General features: G+C 54.5%; 4 protein-coding genes and 1 pseudogene across 5 annotated transcripts, besides 1 other annotated feature; 3 read left to right on the forward strand and 2 right to left on the reverse strand.

Moving 5' to 3' along the window:
• Positions 1-88: 88 nt before the first annotated feature.
• NCS57_00116200 (uncharacterized protein) lies at positions 89-459 on the forward strand (the record flags this gene model as incomplete). Its single annotated transcript, XM_053051234.1, has 2 exons — positions 89-126; positions 222-459. 2 exons carry the CDS (start codon positions 89-91, stop codon positions 457-459), a joined length of 276 nt encoding a protein of 91 aa, XP_052919749.1.
• A 2,306-nt stretch (positions 460-2,765) lies between these two features.
• On the reverse strand, positions 2,766-5,165 carry NCS57_00116300 (annotated as a pseudogene). Its single transcript has 5 exons — positions 5,004-5,165; positions 4,554-4,956; positions 4,093-4,500; positions 3,954-4,044; positions 2,766-3,894 (listed from the first exon to the last, which is right to left on the reverse strand).
• Positions 2,766-5,165: a sequence feature.
• Positions 5,166-8,908: 3,743 nt separating this feature from the next.
• On the reverse strand, positions 8,909-11,337 carry NCS57_00116400 (Polynucleotide 5'-hydroxyl-kinase GRC3; the record flags this gene model as incomplete). The annotated part of the gene is made up of 5 exons (XM_053051235.1): positions 8,909-10,396; positions 10,448-10,738; positions 10,786-10,924; positions 10,975-11,227; positions 11,289-11,337. 5 exons carry the CDS (start codon positions 11,335-11,337, stop codon positions 8,909-8,911), a joined length of 2,220 nt encoding a protein of 739 aa, XP_052919750.1.
• Positions 11,338-11,702: 365 nt separating this feature from the next.
• NCS57_00116500 (uncharacterized protein) lies at positions 11,703-13,842 on the forward strand (the record flags this gene model as incomplete). The annotated part of the gene is made up of 2 exons (XM_053051236.1): positions 11,703-12,882; positions 12,941-13,842. 2 exons carry the CDS (start codon positions 11,703-11,705, stop codon positions 13,840-13,842), a joined length of 2,082 nt encoding a protein of 693 aa, XP_052919751.1.
• Positions 13,843-21,716: 7,874 nt separating this feature from the next.
• Positions 21,717-23,137, forward strand: NCS57_00116600 (uncharacterized protein; the record flags this gene model as incomplete). Its single annotated transcript, XM_053051237.1, has 2 exons — positions 21,717-22,129; positions 22,183-23,137. 2 exons carry the CDS (start codon positions 21,717-21,719, stop codon positions 23,135-23,137), a joined length of 1,368 nt encoding a protein of 455 aa, XP_052919752.1.
• Positions 23,138-23,876: the final 739 nt, after the last annotated feature.

Consider the following 23,876-nt stretch of genomic DNA (forward strand, 5'->3'; position numbering starts at 1 on the left):
GCTACGACGCTGCCTACCACCTCCTTCACTTCACTCTCGTGGTCGACACTGCATATTGAAGTCCTTGGGCAATCATCGTACAAGCAATATGTCATCTGTCAACGCCCAACAAGGCTCGGCCGCAAGGTAAGTCGTCTCGTTCAATCGGCGATCGTTCGTTCGATGGGTCGTTGGGTCGTGATCAGAATCACGCAGATGGCTAACAAGCATGGTACTTGTAGCATGGCAGTAAATGCTCGTCCAGCAGAATCACGAGACGTGTCGAAGGCCCGGGCGGCTGCGTACTCTCACGACAACGTCTTTGCTCGTATTCACGCCCGCGGCGAAGATCCCGGCGCCGGTATCGGTGGTGATGGTCAAGCTGAGGCAGACCTTGAAGATCTCGAGATATATATGACCGCATACCAACCGCCAGCTGGTAAGGGCGATGGTACCCAGGTCGATTCGCGGGTTCAGTAACCTGGTTCGTCAGCTCATTCTCTTGTGTCGGTATATATCGTCCCCGCTAACAACAGTGAGAAATCAGGCCTGTCCCGCCCTCGCAACTGCAGTCCTCATGGCCAAATGCCTTCGTGGTAATAGTAGTTGGTGGGTGTCGACTTTGACTTCAACTTCGACTGAATTGGGCCGGTCCCCTCTTTGCTTCTCAAACACGGTAGGTCGGTTTCTCTTGCGTTTATTTCTTTCGTGCGCTCCCTTTTCTTTTTCTTGCGGTCTGGATTTGGTATAGCATGTTTGCATCTTTGCCTTCGGGCATCCGAAGGCTCTCGTCTCAGCTTCTAGGCCGAGGTTCCGTTGAGCGGAAGACGAGAGCCAAGACATGACGCGGCATGATGGACGAAGATGATGGCCTGGCATTCTTCATGGCATGATAACGTCTGCATCAAGCATGTGTCCTCGATATCCTAGAGTTCCTTTGTTTTTCTTTTGTTAAGACCGGGAGGGTTCCTTGGGTTTGATTTCATTGGCATGTTTTGTTTTCAAGACCATTTCCTTGCGCCGTCATGGATAGAGATGGTAAAGGGATGAGCGGGATGGAATCGACGGGACGGGCGGGCTGAAGCGGCTCAATGGCTCTCATGGGCCAGGGGTCAGACTCAAGGATTCATGAGTTTGTCTTGGTCAAAGCTGGGCAAGAGACCAGTGGCTCTTTATACTCGGCGCGAATCGTCGTTGACGTCGATTCGTTGTAGCAAAGCCTGCTACATGAGCTTCAAGAGTGTGGGAGGGTATGAACGGTCGCCAAGCGAGATTGGAGAACTCTCATGATGACGGCAGGGCGAGAAAGTCGAGCAGCGAGGGCCTGAGCGTGAATCCTCACGGTGCCAACCTCATAATGAAGTCATATCGATGCGATGTCATATCGAATCGAAATGGACAAGGGATGAGATGAATGATGAGGGACAAACTCAACTAAAGGGGAGGGGGCGCTGGGTATTTATCACTCTCTGCCGGTTGTCGCACATGGCCAATCACAGCAGCCTCCCGCCACCCGATGCATCCTCGGCCGGATCCATCAGAGTCAAGCCTCGCGCCAAACCGACGGGTCGATCCTTGAGGATGACCCTTGCCAGCTAATGGTTGGCTCTCGAGTTCTATACGACCTTGCCACGATCGATTGTCGACGGCCTCGCCATCGTGCTCTCGCCCTGCTGCCTGTACGGAGTACCTTGGCACCTCTTCAACACTCTGCGAATGGTGCTCGATTGCGCACATGTCTCCGCCGCATCATGCACAAACCTGTCATCCATGGATTCTTGTCCAATGCGGCTGCATGGCTTGATCCAGCCTCAGGCGTCAGGGCTGAACTCACACATGTTTGACCGACACGCTACAACCCCATGTCATTTCTCACAAATTCCCCCTTTTGTTGGATAATTTATGGTTTATGAAACGCCCTGGTTGGTCAGGGCTTTTGGTTTGGGTATTAATGTTCATGCTGGAATGCGTATATTATGTTATATGACTGGGTATAGATGTTGTATATGGCTATATAGAATAAAAAGACGGATGTAATGGGAGGCATTGTCCATTTCTGCAGCTCTACGTGTCTCATGCTGCAGGCATCCAATGATGGATGATACGTGGTCGGCCGGTCGACCGGGGATGTAGAGACAGCCCCAAGTTGGTGAACGTCACTCTGCACAGATCAACAGGTGGCGATCTACTTCATCCATAACTTGATGCCCAACGCCAGATGCCAAGGGGACAAATATCACATTTTCGGTTCCTCGAGGGCCTTTCTCAACAGTAACAGTAACAGAAACGTTCTTTTCTCCCCAATGCCAACGCCCGCTGTCCTAATAGACCCTGTCCTAATAGACTCATAACTCGTGGCTGTTCGTTGCGTTGCTCATAATCATCCAGCACCAATATTCAAATGTGCATCCATCCGCCCCATGTCCGTCTCTTGTGTGTCTGGCTGTGCTGTGCATCAGCATTAGGATGTGTCAAGATCCCGCCCGACTGCTCGTCTACCTTCCAAGGCACTTGATTCGAGCCATAGCCAGTCGCTTAGCAGCATGGGCCTAGCCACACAACCCACAGCATAGAAGCCTCGCAACTGCCTGATCAACAGCCTTCGCTGGTGATGCCAATTTTATGCAAGAGTGGGCAAGCGCGTCTGAATGACAGTCCATCGTCAAGCCCTGGTCCAAAGCACAAGAAATATCCAAACCATCGTCACATCCCCTCAAGCTTTTTTCTTTGTCATTGTTATTTTGTATCCCAATAGTTATCCAGAACCCGCACCTCAAACCACAGAGTTATGGGTCAATGAAGCTGAAATCAAGAGACTGGTAGTTCCAGAGGCTGGCCAGCTCTCCAAGCTCTTCGTCCGAGATGTTGGCGAAAACCGCATCCGAAGGAGGCAGTTGAGTGGTGGTGAAGTTGGCTGGGTCTTGTGCAACCATCTGCGGCTGCCATTCGATATAGGGGGCCGGGGCCGGGGCGGCGTAAGCTTCAGATGAGATTTCGCCGCTACTAGCAATGGGCAAGCTGGGCAGGGAAGGAGCACCAGCGGACGAAGCAGCTGTCGCCGGTGTAATTGGTGCTGTCATAGTCGTCGTAGGCGGGGAGATCATTGGAGGGGAGCCGCTCTGGTGAGAGCCCGTTTGGGATGGTGCATCAGCATCGGCAAAGCGGGCCTTCTTGTTCGAAGGGCTGCCTGTAGCCACCTTTGGAGTCACCACCGTTCGGGGCAGGCGCTGCACGATGCGAGTCAGGATACCATACGATGTCTTGGCCGACTTGGTCACCATACGCAGACGCTGCAGCATGGCGTGCGCCTCGTCTATGGCCTTGAAGACATCGTCCCGTCGTGGAAGAGTATGGTGCTCATCGTGAAGGACTGCCGAGCACAGAACGGTCGACGTATCAAAGATACAAAACAAGACGAAGTGGAACTTGGCGTCACGGGGGTACACGTGGTCAAAGAATCCACGCAGGGACACCATGAGCTCTAGGCAGTAGTCGATACCGTCGCTGCGGATCTGAAGTTCAGCCTCGGATGAACGAATGGTGAATGGTCGAGCGAGGAAGGCTCGGATAGGGTCAAGCAGCATGGAAAACGCCATAGTGCGAAGGTAGTGGCGGTGCAAGACAATCCATGGGCACGATGCATCCAGAGCCTTGTCCGGATTATGGACATTGAAGGGGGGAGGGAAATCCTTGATCCATGCCTCAATAATGCCCTGGTATTCCTGCACATCTGCAGGAGCAACAACGTTCTTGGTTAGGCCAAATCGACGAAACAGCTGCCGGATCAAGCTTGACTGCATCTTCATGTGCGTCAGGGGCGAATGCTGCATACCCTCAAGGCCAAGGTTAGGAAGGCCAACTTCGCAGTCGGCTCGGTCAATGATCATGGGTCTACCGAGAAGAGCCGAGATTTGCCTTGGAAAGATGAGTTTCCATCCTATAAAACAGAACAAGATAGGAGTCGTTCCACTTACCAATCCCACGTATCCATAACGCACCAGACTCTTCGTCGAATCTCCAGCTCAAACTCCGGGACCGGATCAGCCTTTGATTCTTGGTGGATAGCTGGAGACATCATTAGCTGGTGGTTGGTGAACGTGCTTGGCAACTTACAGAGTTCCTGGGCTTCCCGAATAGCCGAGTTCAAGACATGCCAGCACTCGACAAAACGAGCCTCAGACTTGAACCAGTAGCACGAGTGTAGGAGCTGCTGGACGTTGGTAAGGTGGCTGTAGCCAATGGGGATGGTGCTCCCCAGCTCACGAGCAGCTTCATGATACTGCTCCGTCAGTCTCTGGATAGTATCGCCAAGGTCAACTTCAAGCTTCCTCTGTAGGTCAATGTCGGTGTACTGCGAGGCGCATGCGCAGACCATGAGGAGGAGGGCGGTCCACTGGACGCTGAGGGGGCGGTTGTCGCCACGGGCAATCCACCACTGCTGATATTGCTCTAAGAAGGAGGGCGGGTAGATGATGTAGTAGTGGAAATTAACATTATTAAGGAAGTTCTGGACAAGGATGTCTAAAGTCGCGTCAGGGATGGAAACTCGATGGAGGTTGCGAGGTGGTGCTTACCGGTGTACGGTCTAGGGGGGATGACCTGCAAGGCCCGCTCCAACTGCGGAAAGATCTTTGGGTCCTTGACAAACTCTCGAGATGATGCTTTGATAGTCTTGGGATGACGGGACGCGTCAGCGGGCAGACCGAAGCTCAAGGACAACGGGGGGCTTACCTCGTCCTGCGCTGTGAGGCCAAAAAGCACATGAGCCGGCATGTAGCCCAAGGCATCGATACCATCACTATCGGTATCACCGATATCGAATTCCTCCGACTCGGTGCTGGCATCATTGTTAAGTCGACGCTTCCTGAGGTTCTCCGAGGCAGCCTTTTCGGCCGCGGGCTGGTTGGCGTCCTTGAAACGACATTTGTCGGCAACCTTGCGCTTCTGACAATGGTTGCAGGGCCATTCGCGGTTGCACTAGGCCAAAGGTTAGAGATTCTAGACGAAAACGTGCTAAAAATGACAATGCCGAAGGCATGGGGATGATCGAATGGGAAGGGGGAGATGAGGGCGGTTACTTTTTGCTTGCGGCGAGCACACTCTGTGCAGGCCGATCGGTAGCTATTCTCCTTTTGACCGTCGTCTCCCATGATGCAGATCGTAGACTGGCTGGCCACAAGTCGATAGTCTGGGTCGATTTGGGCGGGAACAAAGTGAAGTCAAGTTTAGAATGGCCAAGCGACGACGGGGGCGAACTGATAGGATGCGGAGAAAGCGCCGTGGGAGGAATTAAAGCGAACAGAACATCTGGCCTGCCGCACAAAAAGCGATATGACCACCAGGGACTGGGTGACTGGGCAGTCAAGGCAAATAAGCTGGTGATGGGGTCGGGGTGGAGAAAGAAACGCTAGTCGACCGTTGTTAAAATGCATCCGCCCGCCTGCAGATCAATCAGGTGGGTGACACGGGAAAGAGATGCATCGTTTTGGGGTTGCTAATCTCTTGCCGAGGGCATTGCTTTGCTTTGCTTTGAGTTGGCCCATGTTGATTGAGCCCGGAGGGGATTGAGATGGGATGAGATCCAAGGAGATAAGCGAGCGAGGCGGCCAAGCGAGTGAGACTGTAAGATGGATCGTGCCCTGTCTGTTCCATGGTGAGGACGCCAATTCAGCCTCGGTTTATCCCAGGAACTCCTTCTCCAACTCGTCGCCGGAGTTAACGGGCCTTCCCGTCGAGTCCCGCTTGACCAGCGTGATAGAGCCAAGCCTCGGGAAACCCAAGTCAGTTGGTCAGCATTGTTCATAACAACGTGTAATTGTTCAACTTGTTTGTTGGCGAAGCAAACATTGCCGCCTCCAAACGCTGACTGACTGGGATTGTGGCAACTTCGCTGCTTGGCCACGATACACAGACCTTGAGCCTGTCGCCTCCATCGATTCCGGGGAATGACCCTGAACAAGGGCTGAAGGGGAAGATCCCTCGCCTCGAACACATCCACACATCCATCCATCTCCTGCTCCATCATGTCGTTTTGTTGCACAGATCCACCAATGTCTCTCGCTTCTCTCGTTCCGGCTTCTTCAACCCTCAGCCCTGAGCCCCTCTCTCTCCCAACTGTCGACCCTGCCCCGCTACAGTCTTGAGCATGCCAATCACTTCCGCCGAGGCTCCTCTTGTCCATTTCAACCCTCCTCGTGGCCGTGGAGATGCATTCCCCAAGAAAGGAATAGAGTCGTATCCCATACACAGCTGTTGATCGCTCGGACTCGCTTGGGCTCAATGATCGGCCAGGCCATCGTTCCAGCTGCTCCTTTCGAAGGTCCTTCAAATCCCACTATCCGTGTTGTTGCAGCTTTGGACCGGGCGGGGAATGCTACCCACCAACCGCCATGCACGTCTCTGTCGTCCGGTCCTATAGGAGATGTCCCAACAACGTGCCCAGCCAGTGATCTGGGTCGTCTCTCCGTGGCCAGTAGACCAGTTTGCCGCCTTTAGGAAGCCAAGTGCTGCTGGACGTCATCATGGTGGAACCGTTCCACGCTCGAACATGGATGATGTCGAGTCTCAAGGGTAAAGCTAATGTTAAGTAACGATGCGCCGTTGCAGTGGCCTCAGTTGAGAAGCACGCTATCACACGTGGCTGAGCACCTCCAAAGGAAGGAGTCAGGGTTGTTGCCAAATGGTGTTCATGCTCTCTGCCTCGAGGCAAGCTCTCGACATTGCTTTTTCTGGTAAGGGTTTTCGGTTCGTCAAGACTCGAGACCTTGTCGAGAAGGATTGCCATTGGGTAACGGGATGCCGCTGCGCCGCAGACTCGCACAACATTGTATAGAGTGGAAGCCAGGACGGCTGTGCAAGTACAGACTTGCTGCTATCGCTGTGTAGCGGTTGCTGCGCCTGTAGATTATTTCGTGACATGGCGGGTTTGGTACAGCACGATAGTCAGTCTAGCTGCTTCGGCGGCACTAGCTGCTTCGGCGGCACCAGCCGTCCCCCCGAAGACTTCGTGGATCACCGGCTTCGAAGCCATGGAAGGTCACCCTATCGGAGGCTGGGGAGCCTGAAGATTTTTGCACCCCGTCTCCTTGATGATGCAGCCGGACTGGGCTGCTGCAGTTCCTAGGCGCCGTGGTCTCGGATGGTACATAGCGGCGGTCTTACTCTGTCGTCAGCCCGCACGAGGCATGGCACCGGTCAGTCGGGCTTGAACGAGGCTCTCTGTCGACGCAAACATTGGACGTCCAAGTCAAGGTGCTGTACGCAAGGGAAGTGTACAGTACATTTGGATATTCAAGTTGCCGTCCCCCAAACAAGAGGGCGCATGCAGATGACCATTTTCGATTGGCGACACATACGGGGGCGTTTGGTGGAGAATCGATCCATTCATTTGTTGGGGGCGACGAGGAGAGAGAACAAATGGAGAAGACGAGAGTCGAAGATCGTTGCCCGAGTCGACTTGACTCGAGTTGGAAATAGAGTGAGGCTCCTTCCAATCCAAAGGAACGAGGTTTCGTAGGTGCCTGCCGTCGGGTAGGTTGTGGGAGCAAAGGGAAACCACCTGAGCTCGCCTCCATCTTTCCAGGAAGGTGCGGGCTTCCTGTAGTTAAGAACCACAAGGCTCGCAGAAAACGCACCACATCTCGATCTCTCGCAGCCCTCAGCGCTCAGAATCATGACAGAATGGCCCGAAAGAACACCCAGAACCCCGACAAATATCGGGTCAGGCCATAATTTGGGAAGCGGGGCGAGCATGCAGCCGGTTCCTCGCGTGCGTGCCTGTGTCTCCCTTCCCTCTGATGTCCATCCATCCATGGATGGCAAGGCTAGGCGGTTGAGCGTGTCAGCAGAGTGGCCCTGGGCTAGTATTGGATGTAACCCAACCGACGGGTGGCTAACTAGATCTATCAAGGGTACTACGCAGTAGACCAAAGACGATCCAAGAGCGTGAGATGGGGAAATGGCTCATCCCGAACAATAGCGGAATCGCGAATGACATCCATTGTTCGTTGTATGTATCCAGACAATGGCACCTTTTGCGAGTCTAGAATCCATCAAATGGCCTGATTTTAGCTAGTTCCCGCGTCCACAGTGTAACCGCCACAGCGCCGTCAACCGCGCCAGTCTCTTGATTGGCATCCACAACTCGAGCCAAGTCGATGGCCAAGGGTCCTTTGCTTGTGACTTGTTAGAACTGGGCAAAGAGTCAAGAGCAACCCCGGATTGGACGTTTATCTGCGACATGCGCCACGCTACTATAAGACGGCTGTTCATTCAGCGCAGCAGTTAGCCCTGCGTCCTCTTGCTTGCGCATGTATCAGCCGCAGCCAAAGTGACGGCTCATATATATCATGCTAGCCCTTGTCATCAGGTCAGTGGGCTGCATCTCCGCGGTCTTGTCCTGTCAGAACCAGCCCATTTGTGCATAAGCCTACCTAAGCGGATAACTGCTTTGTGAAACCCTGTGTCCTCTCAGCCGGTCTCTTTAATCCTTGGCTCAGAGCGAGGGTTGTACTGATCAATATCTTGCATTAGACAAGCATAGTCAGTGAAGGGCTTTCCAGCAATCACCAGTGCCATTGTCGCAACTACCTATCCAACACCCATATTTCCTTTCCCATCTCTTCAACATCGCATTCTCTTGTTGTCGATCCCAACGGTGATCGCCAAGTTGGTGGTGGGGGATATCCCGCATGTCCAAGAACCTACGGGTCCAGACAAGACTTGTTCACGCAGACATTACACGTCCCAGCCAACGATTCCAAGTCAAATTATCGTTATTCCTCACTGCCGAGTTAGCCACATGGTATTTAATTTTCCGATGAGTCCCCACCACGCTTCTGAAGTCTGCGCTGGCGGGCCCACCCTCAAAGGTCTGACGGTTGCGACCTTCAACATCGCCGATCTCTCAGCAGGCGTGTTGTTGATGGGACTAGTCTCCAGTGTTGTTGCGACCAAGGTCCCTTCTTACCCTCCATACTCGAGACCCAACAGGCCGTTTATCGCTCCCTTTCAGAATCTCCACCCAGGGAACTTCTGTCAAGTCACTGACTTTCGCTGCCTCTTCCGGCTCAGCATCCGAGTTGTCGTCTTCTGTGTCTTCATCTGTGACTTCAAGCACATCATTACTTCCCTCATCCGTGCCCGCTTTCTCGTAGAGGTCTTCGGTGTATGCCCAGCTTGGGGCATCGAATTTACCGTGAAGCAGGATTATTTGCCTTCCTTGTGACCTGGCACGCTTGAACTCCTGTAGAGGAATAGGAGTGATCAGTTGAAGGGTGTTTGAATTAGTATCAATACCCCGTAGGAGAACTAGTCCGATGGTCCGAGAGTGTCGGGGATCCAACGCCGCATCGTTGTAGTTGGGTATAAACGGGAGGGCTTCGGGGGTCGTGGAGATGAGCGGCATAGGGCCACCGACGTCAACTTCCATGTTACTGGAGCTGACCTCTTCTGATGAGCTTTCTGACGCGAATCCAGAGAAAGCCTTGGCATCTTCAATTTCCACCGCCGCCAATACCAAGCCATTCACTGTATCTGCCAACAGTTCCGGGGGACATTGGTAGTCATAGGATAGAAAGCCTAGGATTCCGCGCGTTGGTGTTGAATACTTAACAAGCAAAGGGGGCTTGCAAGAGAGAGGCAACGGGTTCCATTTTGTTGATGTGGTTGGTTTTGATCCTTCAGGTGAGCTTGTAGCCACTTCTTGGAGATGGAAATACGACATGGTCTGCATCGCTCGCAAATGTGCGGCCGTTCTAGAAGTGAACTCAGACTGCTGTGACGGAAGTTCTGTGAATGCTGTCTTGGTGGCAGCCCGTAAGGCGTCAACTGTCTCCGAAGGGCCTTCCTCTGACATATATAACACTTCCTCTGGGTTCGTTCTTTCGATCAGGTCTGATAGTAGATCTAATCCCGTTCCCAGAATCCATCCAGGAGTATTGATGATGAGCGGCAGGTCGGCCAAGTCCTTGCGGTAGGTATCGAATAAGTCCATGGCACATGCCAAGTAAAGGTCTGGGTCGGAAGCAGGGGTGACAGAGGCCATAGAATGACAGCGTCGAATATTAAAAGCGGAAGTATTGGCACCAGGATGCGTGAAAGGTGTACCCAAGTTCGGCCTCGTAACTACAACAAGTGACAGGGTCCCTGCTGGTGCATATTCCGGTTGCCCTGGGTCCAGGTCGAGAACCACAACCCTCTTCGGAGCATGACTTGGGGGCCGGTCGGTTACCAGTCGATTAACAAAGAGTCGAGAAAATGTGGATTTCCCTGACGACTTTGGACCGCATACCAGCGTTGACAGAGACGGCTTTTTGCGACTTGTTGATAGCAAAGAAGCTAGCTTCTTGTTCCATGCGGGAGGGGAGACCAGATCCTGGAGTATACACTTCTTAGGTGCATCTTCCGAGGTACATATCTTGGATATATCTGTCAGTTGGAGAATTTTAAAGACTGAGTAATAACTCACAATCTGGAAAGTGGCTTCTCTTGAACTCTTCTTCCCCTGATCTGTCTCGGGGGGTTCGTTCCACATTCTCCTGAACAGAGGAGAGATGCGACCAAGTTGGCGTAGGCCTCGCGCATTTGGATCTGGATGAAGCTCCAACCTCGTATTCTCCACAGTTCTCAGCACCGGGATCGCATGGCAATGAGGGGCGTGAACCCATTCGATTGTCTCTGAAGGACGCAGGGTGGCACCAGCCAAGGTCACTTCACCTTGAACAACGCGGACCCCGAAGCTCCCAATCGCCATAAACCGCTGCTTGTATTAGCTTCAGGGTCTCGGCAAGCGAATAGAGCACACACCTCGCTGTTAGGAAGCCGCAGCTCTGTGACGCCCCCAGACTTGGTCCGGTGGTTCTGTTTAGAAAGACGAAAGGACGAGTACTGAATCACTCGTTGAGGAGAGCCGGTAGATTCGGGGGTTGCAGTGCCTGGCGTATTGCTGGGGAATTGATGAGCAACGTTGGCGATGAACAAAGGCGGATAGTGTACCTTGCCAGCGCAGTGGCTTTGGGATGAGTAGCAGGCGACTCAGTGACTCGTTGTTGGCGCGAGGGTTTCGAAACACTCTTTTTAGGAGTTGACGAAGATCCATTTTGGCTGTCGCTTCTCTGAAGAGGACTGAAATAGTTGGTGGTGGTGACGATTGGCTTATCGTCGTTGGCCTCTGGGGTTTTCTGTGTAGCTGGAGGAGTTGAGGCTGCTTCACGACGGCGAGCGGCGAGAGCACTTATAGCACTCATAGCTGAATAGTGTCAGCTCATGTTTAAATAACGAGTGATTATTCAACGGCAAGGTTGACCTACGCTTGGGTGTCTCAACACCATCAATCCTCCGCTTCTTGTGAGATGACATGATGGAGATGTTATCGGAGTGTAGTATAAAGAGAACTCTCGCTTAATATCATCACACTGAAAGAGATGGGACTAAATTGTATATACCGATGATCATTGTGTAGCAGTTTGCCATATCTTGTATTCGCTAGGATACTCGAAAGCCTGTGGCTGGAGGTGGTTGACAGTGAATCAGAGACCAAAAAAGCCTTATCGATAAGCACCAAAATTTTACACGACCTGGTCGCGTCTCGAGTGGATGCCCCACTAGCGCATCTCTCTCTCCCAAAATTTCGTCGCCGGCATCATCTTCACCTCGACCAACCTCTCTCTTCTCACCAATTGAACCCTCTTTCGCGAGTATCCTCCCCCAAAACCTCGCCAAAGATGGCGCCCAAGGAACCCTTCAAGATACACTCGCTTAGCAAGCACATCGAGAACACAAAGAAGGGCCTCTCTGCAGAGGCACAGTACAATCGACGTCCTACCACCCGCGCCGCGGCCATCAAGAAGGAGGCCAAGTCTTTCGAGCCCAACAACATCTTTTCAAACAATGACGACGACGAAGAGGAGGGTTCTAGTGACAGTGACAGCGACAGCAGTGATGGCGAAGACACCCAAGCCGATTTCTTGCGCAAGCTGACCGCTCCCTCTGCCACCAAGAAGCCTGCTTCTACCCCTTCCCGTCGCCGCAGCAAGGATGACGAGATCGCCGATAGCGACGACGAGCGAAACGCGTCGAAGAAGAGCGCAACCGCTACAAAGAAGGCCGCTCCTGTGAAGCCCGAGCCCAAGTCTTCCAGCGATTCCAGCAGTGAATCCGAGTCGGACGAAGCTGAGGACAAGGCAAGGGCAAAGACAAACGGCGCCGCCAAGGCCTCAGACACCACATCCAGCTCCTCCGAGTCGGAAAGCGAGAGTGAAAGCGAGGCCGAGGAGGCAAAGCCTGATGCGACCGCCAAGGCAGCCGCTGAGTCTAGCAGCGAGGAGTCCAGCGAGTCTGAGAGCGAAGCCGAACCCGACACCAAGGCCAAGCCTGCCGTCAACGGCAAAGCTGCCGCTCCCGCCACATCTACAAGCTCTAGCGATACCAGCGACAGTGAGAGCGAAGACGACGACGAGCAAGCTGCCAAGCCTGCTAAGAAGGCCGCCGCTCCCGAGTCGGACAGCTCCTCCTCTAGCGAAGCCGAGGATTCGGACGACGAGATGGTTGACGAGTCGATGCATATCGAAGACCGCCAGGTCCAGAGCCGGGTCGCCGTTCCCAACTTCATCGCTCCCGACTTTGTCCTCCGAAAGGGCGACGACGGTGCGAGCGGCCAGGACGTTGCCGAGATCTGCACCCAGGCCAACCTCGAGGGCAAGCAGTTCTGGTACTTCACCGTCCCTTCCAACGTTCCCATTTCGGTCGTTCAGAACCTCGAGATCCCCATGAACCAGTCGCAGTCGGGTAACAGCGTCTTCTCCCACGACGGCGAGGAGTATGGTGTTTCGTTCGAAAGCATTGCTCCCAAGGGCAACATTCAGATCTTGATTCCCTCGTCCGATGGCGCTCAATACCGTTCCTGTAAGCTCACTGTTCACTGACTCTCGATGCGATTCGAATCCTAACATACATGGAGCAGCTTCCAAGCAGGTCGACCAAGTCATGCAGGTCAAGAAGATTACACAGCTCGGCGCCAACAGCACTGTTGGACCTGCTGCCAAGCGCGCCCCTCGCGCACAGCCCTCGGGTCTGAAAGCTCGATACCAGCCTATTGGCGTCAACGAACCTATGGGCACCATTGGAGATGATGAGGCTGGAGAGGAGGATGTCGAGATGACCGAGGCTCCCACTCTGTCCACCAAGACACCCAAGAAGGACAAGAAGCGCAAGTCCAAGGAGACAGCTGCGCAGGATACCCCAGATGTTTCGACCTCTGCCAAGGCCAAGAAGCAGAAGAAGCGAGGCGAGAGTGTTGCTGAGCCCGCCAGCTCCCTGACCGCCGAAGCAGCGACCCCTGAAGTCAACCGCAAGGGCAAGCGGAAGCACACGGCCTCTGAGGATGACGCTCTTGCTGTTACGGAGCAGCTCAAGGAGGAGTCCAAGTCGGCCATCAACAAGTCCAAGAAGCAAAAGACGACACGCACCGGCAGCCCCGACCTGGGCTCTGAGCCCGCCTCCACGGCCGGTAAGAAGCAGACTCCCGTGCTTCCTCCAGTCTTCCCCTCGAGCCAAGTGACGGGAACCCCAACCCCCAAGGCTACCGCTTCTCCCGCAGTTGGGACCGGCAAGAAGTCCAAGAAGGCCAAGGCTGAAGCTGTCCTCCCTTCTGGCGCCAGAAAGGAAACTCCTGTCCCTACCCCTCGCCAGTCTGCTGTACCTATCCCCTCGATTCCTCACTCTTCTCCCGCCCGGGCCACCTCACCCAGCCAGGTCAAGGAAGAGAAGCGAGCTAAGAAGCGCAAGGAGAGCAAGAAGGCCGCTGCCACCCCCAACGGCAGAAAGGTGACTCCCGTACCTGCACCGAAGATTGCCTCGGAGTAGCTCTCTGTGTTCAAAAACAGTGCTTGGCAGGGCAATGGCAACGGCAACGGCGCCGGTCAGAAGAGACGATTCTGAGTGTCTTCCTGGTGCAGTTCCGGTACACGACAGACATGGTGTTCACTGGGTCATGAGTGACGGGCACGACTGATGTGCCCTCGTCGTCTAGGTGAGGGCACCGTTCAGGACGTTTGGTGTCACAAGCCTACGACGATTACCAGTGTCCAATCTATGCCTGGCAGTGGTTAGGGGCTATGTTCAGATTTGGATGCCAACGAGGTGATCGGGCGATTTTCTTTCTTATAGGGCATGCTACGATCCCGGAGCTTTGATACCGCGACGAGACCCATGACATTGGTCTCTCGAATTTGGCGGCATGGCGTTGGTGGTGATTTTTTCTTGGTCGCGAGCGGATGGAGCGCATAAAAAGTCGATTTAAGCAGTGAGGAAGAAGCGAGAAGGGGATCTCGACGGATAATTCATCTGGCCTGCATCTCATGGTGGAATTTTTGGGTGAGGCCATCATCGGAGGGCGAGACTGGGCAGGTAGATGAGGTCGGAGAGAGAGGATGGGGTGTAGATATTACGATGTGTATCAATCAATGTCAGAATACAATCACATAACATAACCTGAAGGGCCCCGTGAACTGTGATATGTTGCCAGCCAATTCTAATGTTTGCCCCCTTTGTTGCCTGGGTAAGTAGGTGGTCGGTGTTCAGGTCTGAGAGCCATGATGCCACCCTAGGGGCTCGAAATGACGTTCTCAATCCCAACATTTCAAAGTTGCACTTCATAAATAATACCAACTAACATATTCGGGTGATACTTGCATTTATTTATACCGTCATTATCATGATATAGGTAAACCAACCTCTTGCCATCTTGAGCACTTCTTCTCCAAACGATCTCAACGACCCAACCACCAAGACCAACCATCAACATCATCACATCAATGTAACGATCACCACCTCCAAGCCTCACCCGCCACGTCAGTTTCTGACCGGTGGCTCAAACGATGGCGTCCATCCTCCCACCCCTCAAAAACGCCATTCCAATTTCCCACTTGACGCAGGCCGCCTAAAGCTTCTCGAACCCCCAAGCCACCCTGCAGGACAGAGAGTTTTGCCCAGCCAACCAACCTGATGACGCCGATAGCAACGTTCGTCTCAAGGTTTCGGTACAGTATGTAATCATAGCTTAAGCTTACAGAGGTTGGCGAATCTTTTCAAGGGACGTTGATGGCTGGGAAAAGGTTCTGCAGCAGATGACACTTTGGGAACCACACACTTCTTCACATAGAGTTTCACGGGATCAAGCTGCACCTGTGTAAGCTTAGTCGGCGGCTCAGCGAGCATCGTCAGCCAGACAGGATAGAGCTAGTAGAGATCCACGCCGTCCGTGGTTCATGCAGCGATAATCAACGGCGATCGCGGCTGGTTGCGGTATCTCTGAGTGAACTGTGGGGGCTGGTCATCAGAGAGACGGGCCTTTATCTCTTCAGAGTTCAGACTCTATGCACAGGTCAAGGGAGAGATAACCTTGTTCGAGGTTCAGTAGACGGTAGACGATGGTGTAGCATGCACCTGAGAGGAGTGTCTCCTGTACAACCTCACTCCAACCTCGTACTGCATATTCATAGTTGTCACAGATAGAGCAATCACTAGGACAACCGCGAGTACCACCGAGAGACGGGAACCATATCAAACTTTTTTTCTTTCCCTTCAATGACAGCGGATGGCGGAAAGCAAGGCAAGCAAGGTGTATGTCGTGCAGCAGGAAAAGCCGGGAGCATCTCCACCCACGTGGCCGACACGAGGTCAAGTCGACAAAGGGGGAACAAAAGGGTTCAAGGTGCAACTCTCAAGGGCAACTCGTGTTCTTCTCGACTCGGTCCATTATTGGCCAAGGCAGCCCGTCAAAGTAAAAAAAATCACCAGAGTCATTTACTGTGATTGAGTCCACTAGCCGAGGTTCGAAAACTCGCAACTCATCACTTTTTTAAGTCCGTTTGCGGACTTGTCGGAAGAACCGGCGAACGGCATTCGAGGTTGAAAACATCAGGAGATCACCGGCAATGCCTGCATCTAGCATCGTCCCACACTCGCCGCCGAGACGAGTCTAGAAAAACTCCGTGTGCACGTACATCCCACGCCGACAAGTCCCGGCCGAGCAGTACCGAACACGGACCAACGGCCTTTCGCCTCAAAATCTTTGCGAAGAGATTTTTTTCTTATGCTTGGTCCGTCTTCGATTGGTAGGTCTGGAACTAGACACTAAAACAAATGAGTGATAAAAAAAAAATCGGCCGAGAGAGAGAAAGAGGAAGAAGCAAAGAACAAATCAGCGTGGTCCCAAGTGGGGAATTCGACGCAGGTTTCACAATGATTGCAGCCCGTTGTGGGAACTCGACACGTTCGTCGTTGGCGGCGAAATGCAAATGAAATTTGCGTTTAATTACCCTGGCTCAGGCGAGGCGAAGAGACGAAGAGACGAGACAGGCAGAGGGAAAAGCTGACGGCAGCATCAGCAGCATGAGCATAGCATCAACCGCGGCTCGCTCGCTTGCTGTAAACCGTTGCACTGACCGCCTCGCCTCTCCTGCGCATCACAAAGCCAGGCTTTCCTTGGAATCCTCGAGTGATCATGCATACATTCGTCTTGGTGTTGCTGTCGTAGCTCACGAGGGCACCCGACTGCAGCTAGACCAACCGCCAGTCACCGATGGGACGTCCCGGCAGAGCTCTCAACACCATGTGCGTCCATTGGGCAGCTGGCGTCCTTGATCCATATCTTGGGTGCAGGGAGGGAGGCACCCAGCAGGCATTGGTGCAGAGGACGCTCGCTGCAGTCATTGCGCATTTGGTGATGGGTTCACACGTTGGCGGTCTGGAACCTCCTCTCCCCAATGAGAGGCGCCGCGAGCATGACGGTGTCGTCGAAACATGGAAATGCTGGCCGCCAGTGACAGACCGTTCGAACCGGCCAGAGATGGCGGCCTGAACTACTGTGTAATTCACTGAACCTGCAACGTACGTCGTTGAATCGAAACGAGGGGCCAAGCTCAAGCGCCGCGCCGCGTTGTTAGGCTCGACAAATGCCGAGTGTGATATCACGCAAAGACACGGCGGTGCCAGGTTGACTGCCGCCTATCGAGACTCGAGCAGGGGCTGGCCCTGTCTCCTGGTAGTCCATCTCACTCTCCGTGTCCCCCTTTCACCGTTGTCTGTCAGTTAATGAGTGGCAAGACGGTAATCTCCAAGGAAATCAACCCTATTTCACAGTTGTGCCAGTCGCGCGATCCCGGGGGGATCGGGCTGAAAGGATCAATCCGCCCTTCATCTTATCGTCTCCATGAGATCGTCAGGTCGCCTGAATGTGTGAAATGGGGCCAAGAGGACTAGCGCCTCAAGGTGATGGGTGTCTCGTGCGCAGGTAGGGTCCCCTTGGCTTATCCCCTAGGCCAGGACCAGCAAACTGGTTCAAATGCTGCGAAGCCGCGCATCACGACACGTCAAAACGTCTGGCATGGGCGGTGACAGGCCTCGTTCGTTGGCCGCCGACCTGTTAGAGATTGCAGGAGGAACGTCAGCCTGTTGACCAACGCATCCAATCCGTCATCAAGACCACGCAAGGGACCATGCTCTCTACCAGGTCTCTCTTCGTTCTCTCTCTCTTTCCAGGGAGCTGGACAAGTTTCGCATCCCTGTCGCGGGAGCCTGGGTGCTGGCCCTCCTCTTAATCTCAGCAACCCCTGGTCTTCCGCTGCTGGCCTTGCAGCTAGCTGTCCGTCCCCGAATCCCGATGTTAGAGGCGCTCCACCCTCGGATCCCTCGCACTAGATGTAATCCGCGCTTCCCATATGGGAGAGCCTGTCCGCAGCCCATGGCCGGGATACCGAGCGGCCGTCTCAAGAGCCTCCATCCAGCAAGCGGCGGACCCCAAAACCCCGTGGGAGTCGGGCTCGGAGTGTGCAAAGCACCGGTTGCAAGCCCTACTGTAGGTAGGGCGGACGGAAGCGACGTCACCGTCCGATGAGGATGGGGCTTAAAGGTACTAAAGAGGAGCTAGGTCAGCTAGTCTGCCGCTCTCAATGGCAGAGGCTCAACGGTCGCTTCTGCTGCTGATGCGAGTGCTGCTGACTGACTCTGCAGAATCAATTCCTCCGCTGCATCCGGACGAGCCGAGGCGATTATCAATGTAGCAATGGCGAGCCCTTGAGCGACGACGAGACCGAGACCGAGCGAGGCTTCAACCCATGGGTGACCGAGGTTTCGTGGGGCTGCTTGCTTGCTACATCCTAGTTCGTCCGTGTCTCCTGAGTGACGGATTGGCGAGGGCGCGCGGCTACTCGCGTGGGAGAGTGAAGGGATGAGGGTCTGGATGATGCCAAAAAGCCCGAACCATCGAACCGTTACAGTACGCGCATCATCCATCAAGCGACCTCGCTCTGGTCGTATGTGATAAATGTTCATGATTTGCTTTGCAGGGTGAGGAGGCACAGGGCTGAGTCGAGACTCAAGTCGGCCACTGCTCCAACTGGTTAGGGGTAGGGAACATGGGCACATGATTGATTGGTTTGGCACGATTTGATGCCGTTTCAGCAGACAAGTGGTGATATTGGCCAACACGGTCGACGGGCTGGAAGTTAATGGATGGGTTGCTTGGGGTGAGAGGAGGGCACGCCCGTGGCAGATTGGTTGCAGCTGACTGTGCTACCATGCTGTTCTGCTGGGAAGAGGCTGGTGATGTTCGATGGTCGAACGCCAACGCCATGCAGGGTGCGCCGCTGCCGACCAGACATGCAGCTAGGATCAGCGATCATCAAGTACTTCTCCCGTCTGCCTCCGCGGACGAGGTACATCAGAGGGCATCATGGAGCCGAGCTTCAGGGCTGTGGTGGTGTTGAGCGACCAGACGTGTGGGTGTGGAGGTCAAAGTGTGAGAGCTTGAAAGCCACGGCAGCCACGGAAAGCATTCCACATGTTTGGCCCGAGAAAGAGAGAGACAAGGTACCTCGACCACAAGTACCGCTGACCTCGCCATTCGCTCGCTCTGTAAATGCGACTTGGTGCGAAAAAAAGATGCAGTGGCCCCAGCTCCTCGCGCCGAGAAGCTGATCCTTGTCTCTGCCTCCAATGGCACCGTTGCCCATCTCGGCCTGCGCCTGTGAAACTTTGCCAGTGGAGCTCCCATGCTTGCTTGTTCCCTAGCTCTTCGTCTGGGCCTGGGCGGCATCATCGTCTGCATCATCCACCCGGCGGAATGCACCGTAGCTCGGCCGTCAAAGGTCGAACAAGACCCTTCAACAGAAACTCTCCGACCGAGGGGTCCTGTTCAGCCCCGACGCAAGCGGAGAGGCCGTGCATTGAACAAAGGGCGAGTGATCCATAGCATGAGATACCAGATGCACAAGTGGAAGCATTGCAGCGTAGAAGCCCTGTCTCGATGGTCACGGGGCCTTGGATCTGATCAACTCTGCAGAAAAGCGAATTGTCATGACCTCAGCGGGTTTGCCAATGGATGTCGATGGGCATCTCCGGCCCAGCTCCGCGTATTGCCCGTATGCCGTATTAGCCCTGCTGGGCAGGGCATTGACTGACTGCCAGCACATGTCGCTTGCCGAGATGCCTGCCCAATGCTCATCAGTCAGGATATGCTGTACCCGCAGTCCTCTTGTGATGTTAGATTGAGCCGGGGTGATCGTCATTTTCTTGCAACCCCATCTCATTATCCAGACCCTGCCTGCTGAGCTCCAAGGCTCGCCTGGCTCCCGTGTGAAGCTGATTGGCGACTTGGTCAGTCAAATCTACGCAGTGCGCGGTTCCAGGTCGCTGTGCCACAGTCATGACGACCCGACCGCCAAGGCCCCAGAGGCTGTGCAGTCAGCTAAGACAGTAAACTGTCGACCGTTTCTGATGGTGACGTTTATACTGAAATCAGCCACAGTCATGGGGTAATGGAGGAGGCTCATCGAGGACGCCCGAGAAACAATGAGAGGAGCGAAAGGAGTGGGTCAGAGAGACACGGCTGCTTCATCGATGAAAGCGAAAGAAAGGCAATCGACCCATTTTGCCGGGGGGTTGTCTCGTCTCGTCTTGTCGTCACAGCTGTCCTTTTATCGACTGTCACAGTACGCGCAGCTGGCTGTGTAGTGCAGTTACTGAGCCAAGAGCCAGAGTCTCCAGGGCCCCTAACGGATGGAATGGCCTGTAGGTACTGTAGCAAAACGGTTGAGCTGGCTGTGCTGTGCGAGTGTCCACGTCGGCGAATCCCCCTCCAATCTCACACTCTCAGCATCGAATCGGCGCTCTCGGGGTCGTGGGTCTTGGCAGGCTCCGACGTGCTGTTCATGGATGTCTGCATGCAGTCGCTGAGTGAGCATCATCCACCATCATTCAAACAGGGGTGACATGCCCCCAGGCCTTGCTCGTTTGCGTCGCCGAGGTACCCGTCGTTAACGGCTCTTCAGGTTGCCCGGCAGCCCGCCAAGGATGGATGATGTGCAAGATCGAGGGAAAAGGGTGGGCTGCCTCCCGTCCTCATCCACTCCACATTACGGTGGCCGTGCTTGCCGAACCAGACCAGACAGGAACCACGCCGCTTTCTCATCTGAGCCTTCCGTATTCAATCAATGATTGTTCCAGATGGCCATATCCAATTTCCAGCTTTTGCGGCTGGGGGAAAAACGTGCGTACGTATCGCACACTGCCTCGCCTGGGCGCACGCGATGTCGTCGCAATCCAGTCAGCGTTAGTTAGCAAGGGAACCCTCACTCACGCGACATGAGCCGCCAATGGGTCTTGGCGCACACTGCCAGGAAATTACGGTAATACGCCGTCGTTCGGGCTGCCGTAAACCCCGTTCCTCCGCGGTGCCCGGCCGTGTGCTGCCCGCTCTGCTCTGCTCTGCTGTGTCAGCAGCTTCTGGTCTCGTCGGCTCGCGCACACGCGACTTGGTCGAGGCGCGTCGCCTGATTGGCTCCCGGGGCAACCAGAGAGCGTCAGAGAAGGCTCACGACGGCGCAAAACAGGCTTAGGCGCCGGCCCCAGTGCAATTTCCAGTCCACCCTGGTCCCCCATCGACAGGGCCCCGCTGGGGCTTGTTGGCTTGACGGTACCCGGGGCCCTTGTAGCTTTGACTCTGATCCCGCAGCATCCGGCGTCCGCTGCCTGCACGAGTGCCCGAGTGCAAAGAGGAAAAAAAAAATCTTGCTGCTGTTGCGGGCCCCTTTGTTGCGAAGCTAATTCCAGTAGCGCCCACTGGACAAGGCCCTGTCGTTTCGTCCCTTCAGTGGGTGCGCGTGTAAGTGGTCAACTGTAGACTTTGGTCGGCACAGCGCTGCGAGCGCTGCAAAGCACCCGGCCGCAGTCCCTGCTGCACCACGCTTCCTGCAACTCGTCATCATTTCTCGATCCCTCTCTCCTCCACTCCTCCACTTGCTCATATTACACCCGTCTCCTCTCCTTCTGTTCCCTTTTCCTCCCTCCCTTTGCTCTCTCGATCCTCGGCTTGGTTTCGTCTTACCTTCGTACCTTGTTAAGCATCCCTCCTCCTCCTCTCTTCACGGCTTCAGGTACTTAGCCTCACATCTTGCTGTGTGGCATCCTGTCGCGTGCTATCTCCCTCCCTCCCTTCGCCAGCGCTTCGACAACCATCGCTGCAGACGACCACCCCGACGATTCCGACGGTCGTTGAATGAGTGTTTGTGTGGATTGGTCAACTTGGATATGAGGTAGTTTTTGGGTATTCATATTGGGACACCGACTACGAGTTACGAGATTCTTCCTCGACCAAACCCCCTGCGCTTCAACCATCACTGTCGCCTATCCGGCCTCGTCGTTACCCCCTCGACCAGGATCACCACCCGACGGTCACAATGAACGACTTTCCCACCCTCTCTGGCAAGCCGAAGCTGCAGCTTCTTTGGCCTGACCATCTTAACTTGCCCTTCATGAACACGGCGGTCCCTCAAAGATACCGCATCGGCCGTCGCCGCACCAAGTCAAAATCCGGACCTGGCAACGAGGAGATCACTGGTCTCAAGACCTCATTCAATGCCTGGGATGGTGTCCGCGATTTCCAGAAGCACAAGTGGGCAACTTCAGATCTTCAATATGTCTTCCTCGTGCTCCTCGCACTTTTCTGCCTCTGGATCGCTCCTCCAGCCCCTGGCGTCAAGCTCTTGGCCGTGGTCGGCAGTGTCTGGCTTGTGCTCATGCCTGCCACTCGCCAGTTCTTCCTCCCGTCGTCAATGATCTGGATTTGGCTTCTGTATTTCTTTTGTAGCCGGTAAGTTTACGCTCCGCAGCTTCTCGGCCTTCTCGCATGCTCATTTCTCCCAGCTTTATCCCCTATGAGGTTCGACCTCACATCTGGGTCCGAGTGCTGCCCGCCCTCGAGAACGTCCTCTATGGCGCCAACCTTTCCAGCATTCTCTCCGCCCACCAACACCCGGTTCTCGATATCCTCGCCTGGGTTCCCTATGGCTTGTGCCATTTCGGTGCTCCTGCCGTCTGCGCCCTGATTCTCTGGATCTTTGGCGCCCCTGGCACCACCCCTGTTTTCGCGCGCACTTTCGGCTGGATGAGCATTCTCGGTGTCACTATCCAGCTCGTCTTCCCCTGCACGCCTCCTTGGTATGAGAACGAGCATGGCCTTGAGCCTGCTGCGTACGGCATGCCCGGATCTCCCGCCGGACTCGCTCGCATTGACGCAATTTTCGGCATTGATCTGTACACAACCAACTTCAGCTCTGCGCCCGTGCCCTTTGGCGCTTTCCCCTCGCTTCATGCTGCCAATGCAGTTCTTGAAGCCCTCTTCATGACTCACTGCTTCCCCCAGTTCCGCACCTACTTCATCCTCTACGCTGGCTGGGTCTGGTGGGCCACTATGTACCTCAGCCACCACTACGCGATCGACCTGGTCTGCGGTGGTCTCATTGCTGCCTCCTTCTTCTACGTGGCAAAGGCGCGATGGTTGCCCCGACACCAGGAGGACAAGATTACCCGCTGGGAGTACGAGTACGTCGAGTACGGCGACCGCAACACGATTACGGACGAGGAATACGGCGAGTACTTCGGCCTTGGCCTGCTGGGACGCCCACGGGCCGACTCTAGCGATGGTTGGACTGTAGCGAGTGCCTCTAGCTACAGCTCCAGCAGCGGAACCTTGAGCCCAACCCTGTCGGAGGAGGCCCTCCCCCACATGCTCATGGATCTGGACGAAAACGGACATTCCTGGGAGGGCCAAAACCGACCCCGCGATGTGGAACTGAGCGAGGTGGTTGTTGGGCGGTAATCGATTCGATTCAGCAACACGGTCTTAATATCTTCTGGACGACTTGATCCCACAACACTTCCACGGTGGGAGTTTACGAACATAATGCCCGAAACCCCAACTTTAATCTTCGACCCTACATATTTTTTTTCGACAAAATCTTTGGCATTCTACAGCACAGCGACTCGGCGCAACGCGGTGTTTGTTTTACTACGGCAGATGCTGGATTCTGGCGCAGGGCCGTCAGGGCCAGACGGATACTGTAATAATGGGGTTCCAGGGAGCAACTTTGCCCCAAACTTAATGCGTTATACCCTGTAAAGGGACGAACCTGGATCTGAATAGAGTAATGTATACAATGCAGAGGAGGTTAATTCGTGCGTGGGCATGGGAACGACATGCCATGCATCGAGACGCTCGCTAGAGAGAGAGCCTGGAGCCAGACCAAGGGGGACAAGGTACACACGGCGCCCTCTTGATGGGGATGGGAAAAGGAGGGACTCATTTTTGGCTCGCTGATGGCTGAGCCTCGGACGGTTCTGGAGAATGAAAACCTGTCGGCGCAAGGAGGCGGACGTCTTTTCGGGGAGTGAACAGGAAACGGAATACCAAAGATACCACTCGCTAGACATTAGGAGTTAGAAGGGAATTGACAGACCATTTACTGTCACCTGTTTGTTTGTCTGTGTGCTTGCTTGTTATGCTTTGTTGACAACTTTCTTTTCGGTGTTGCTAATGGTAACCTTGAACTCAATCTTAG

This window comes from Fusarium keratoplasticum, chromosome 1 (genome assembly GCF_025433545.1).
Source record: "Fusarium keratoplasticum isolate Fu6.1 chromosome 1, whole genome shotgun sequence".
NCBI lineage: Eukaryota > Fungi > Ascomycota > Sordariomycetes > Hypocreales > Nectriaceae > Fusarium > Fusarium keratoplasticum.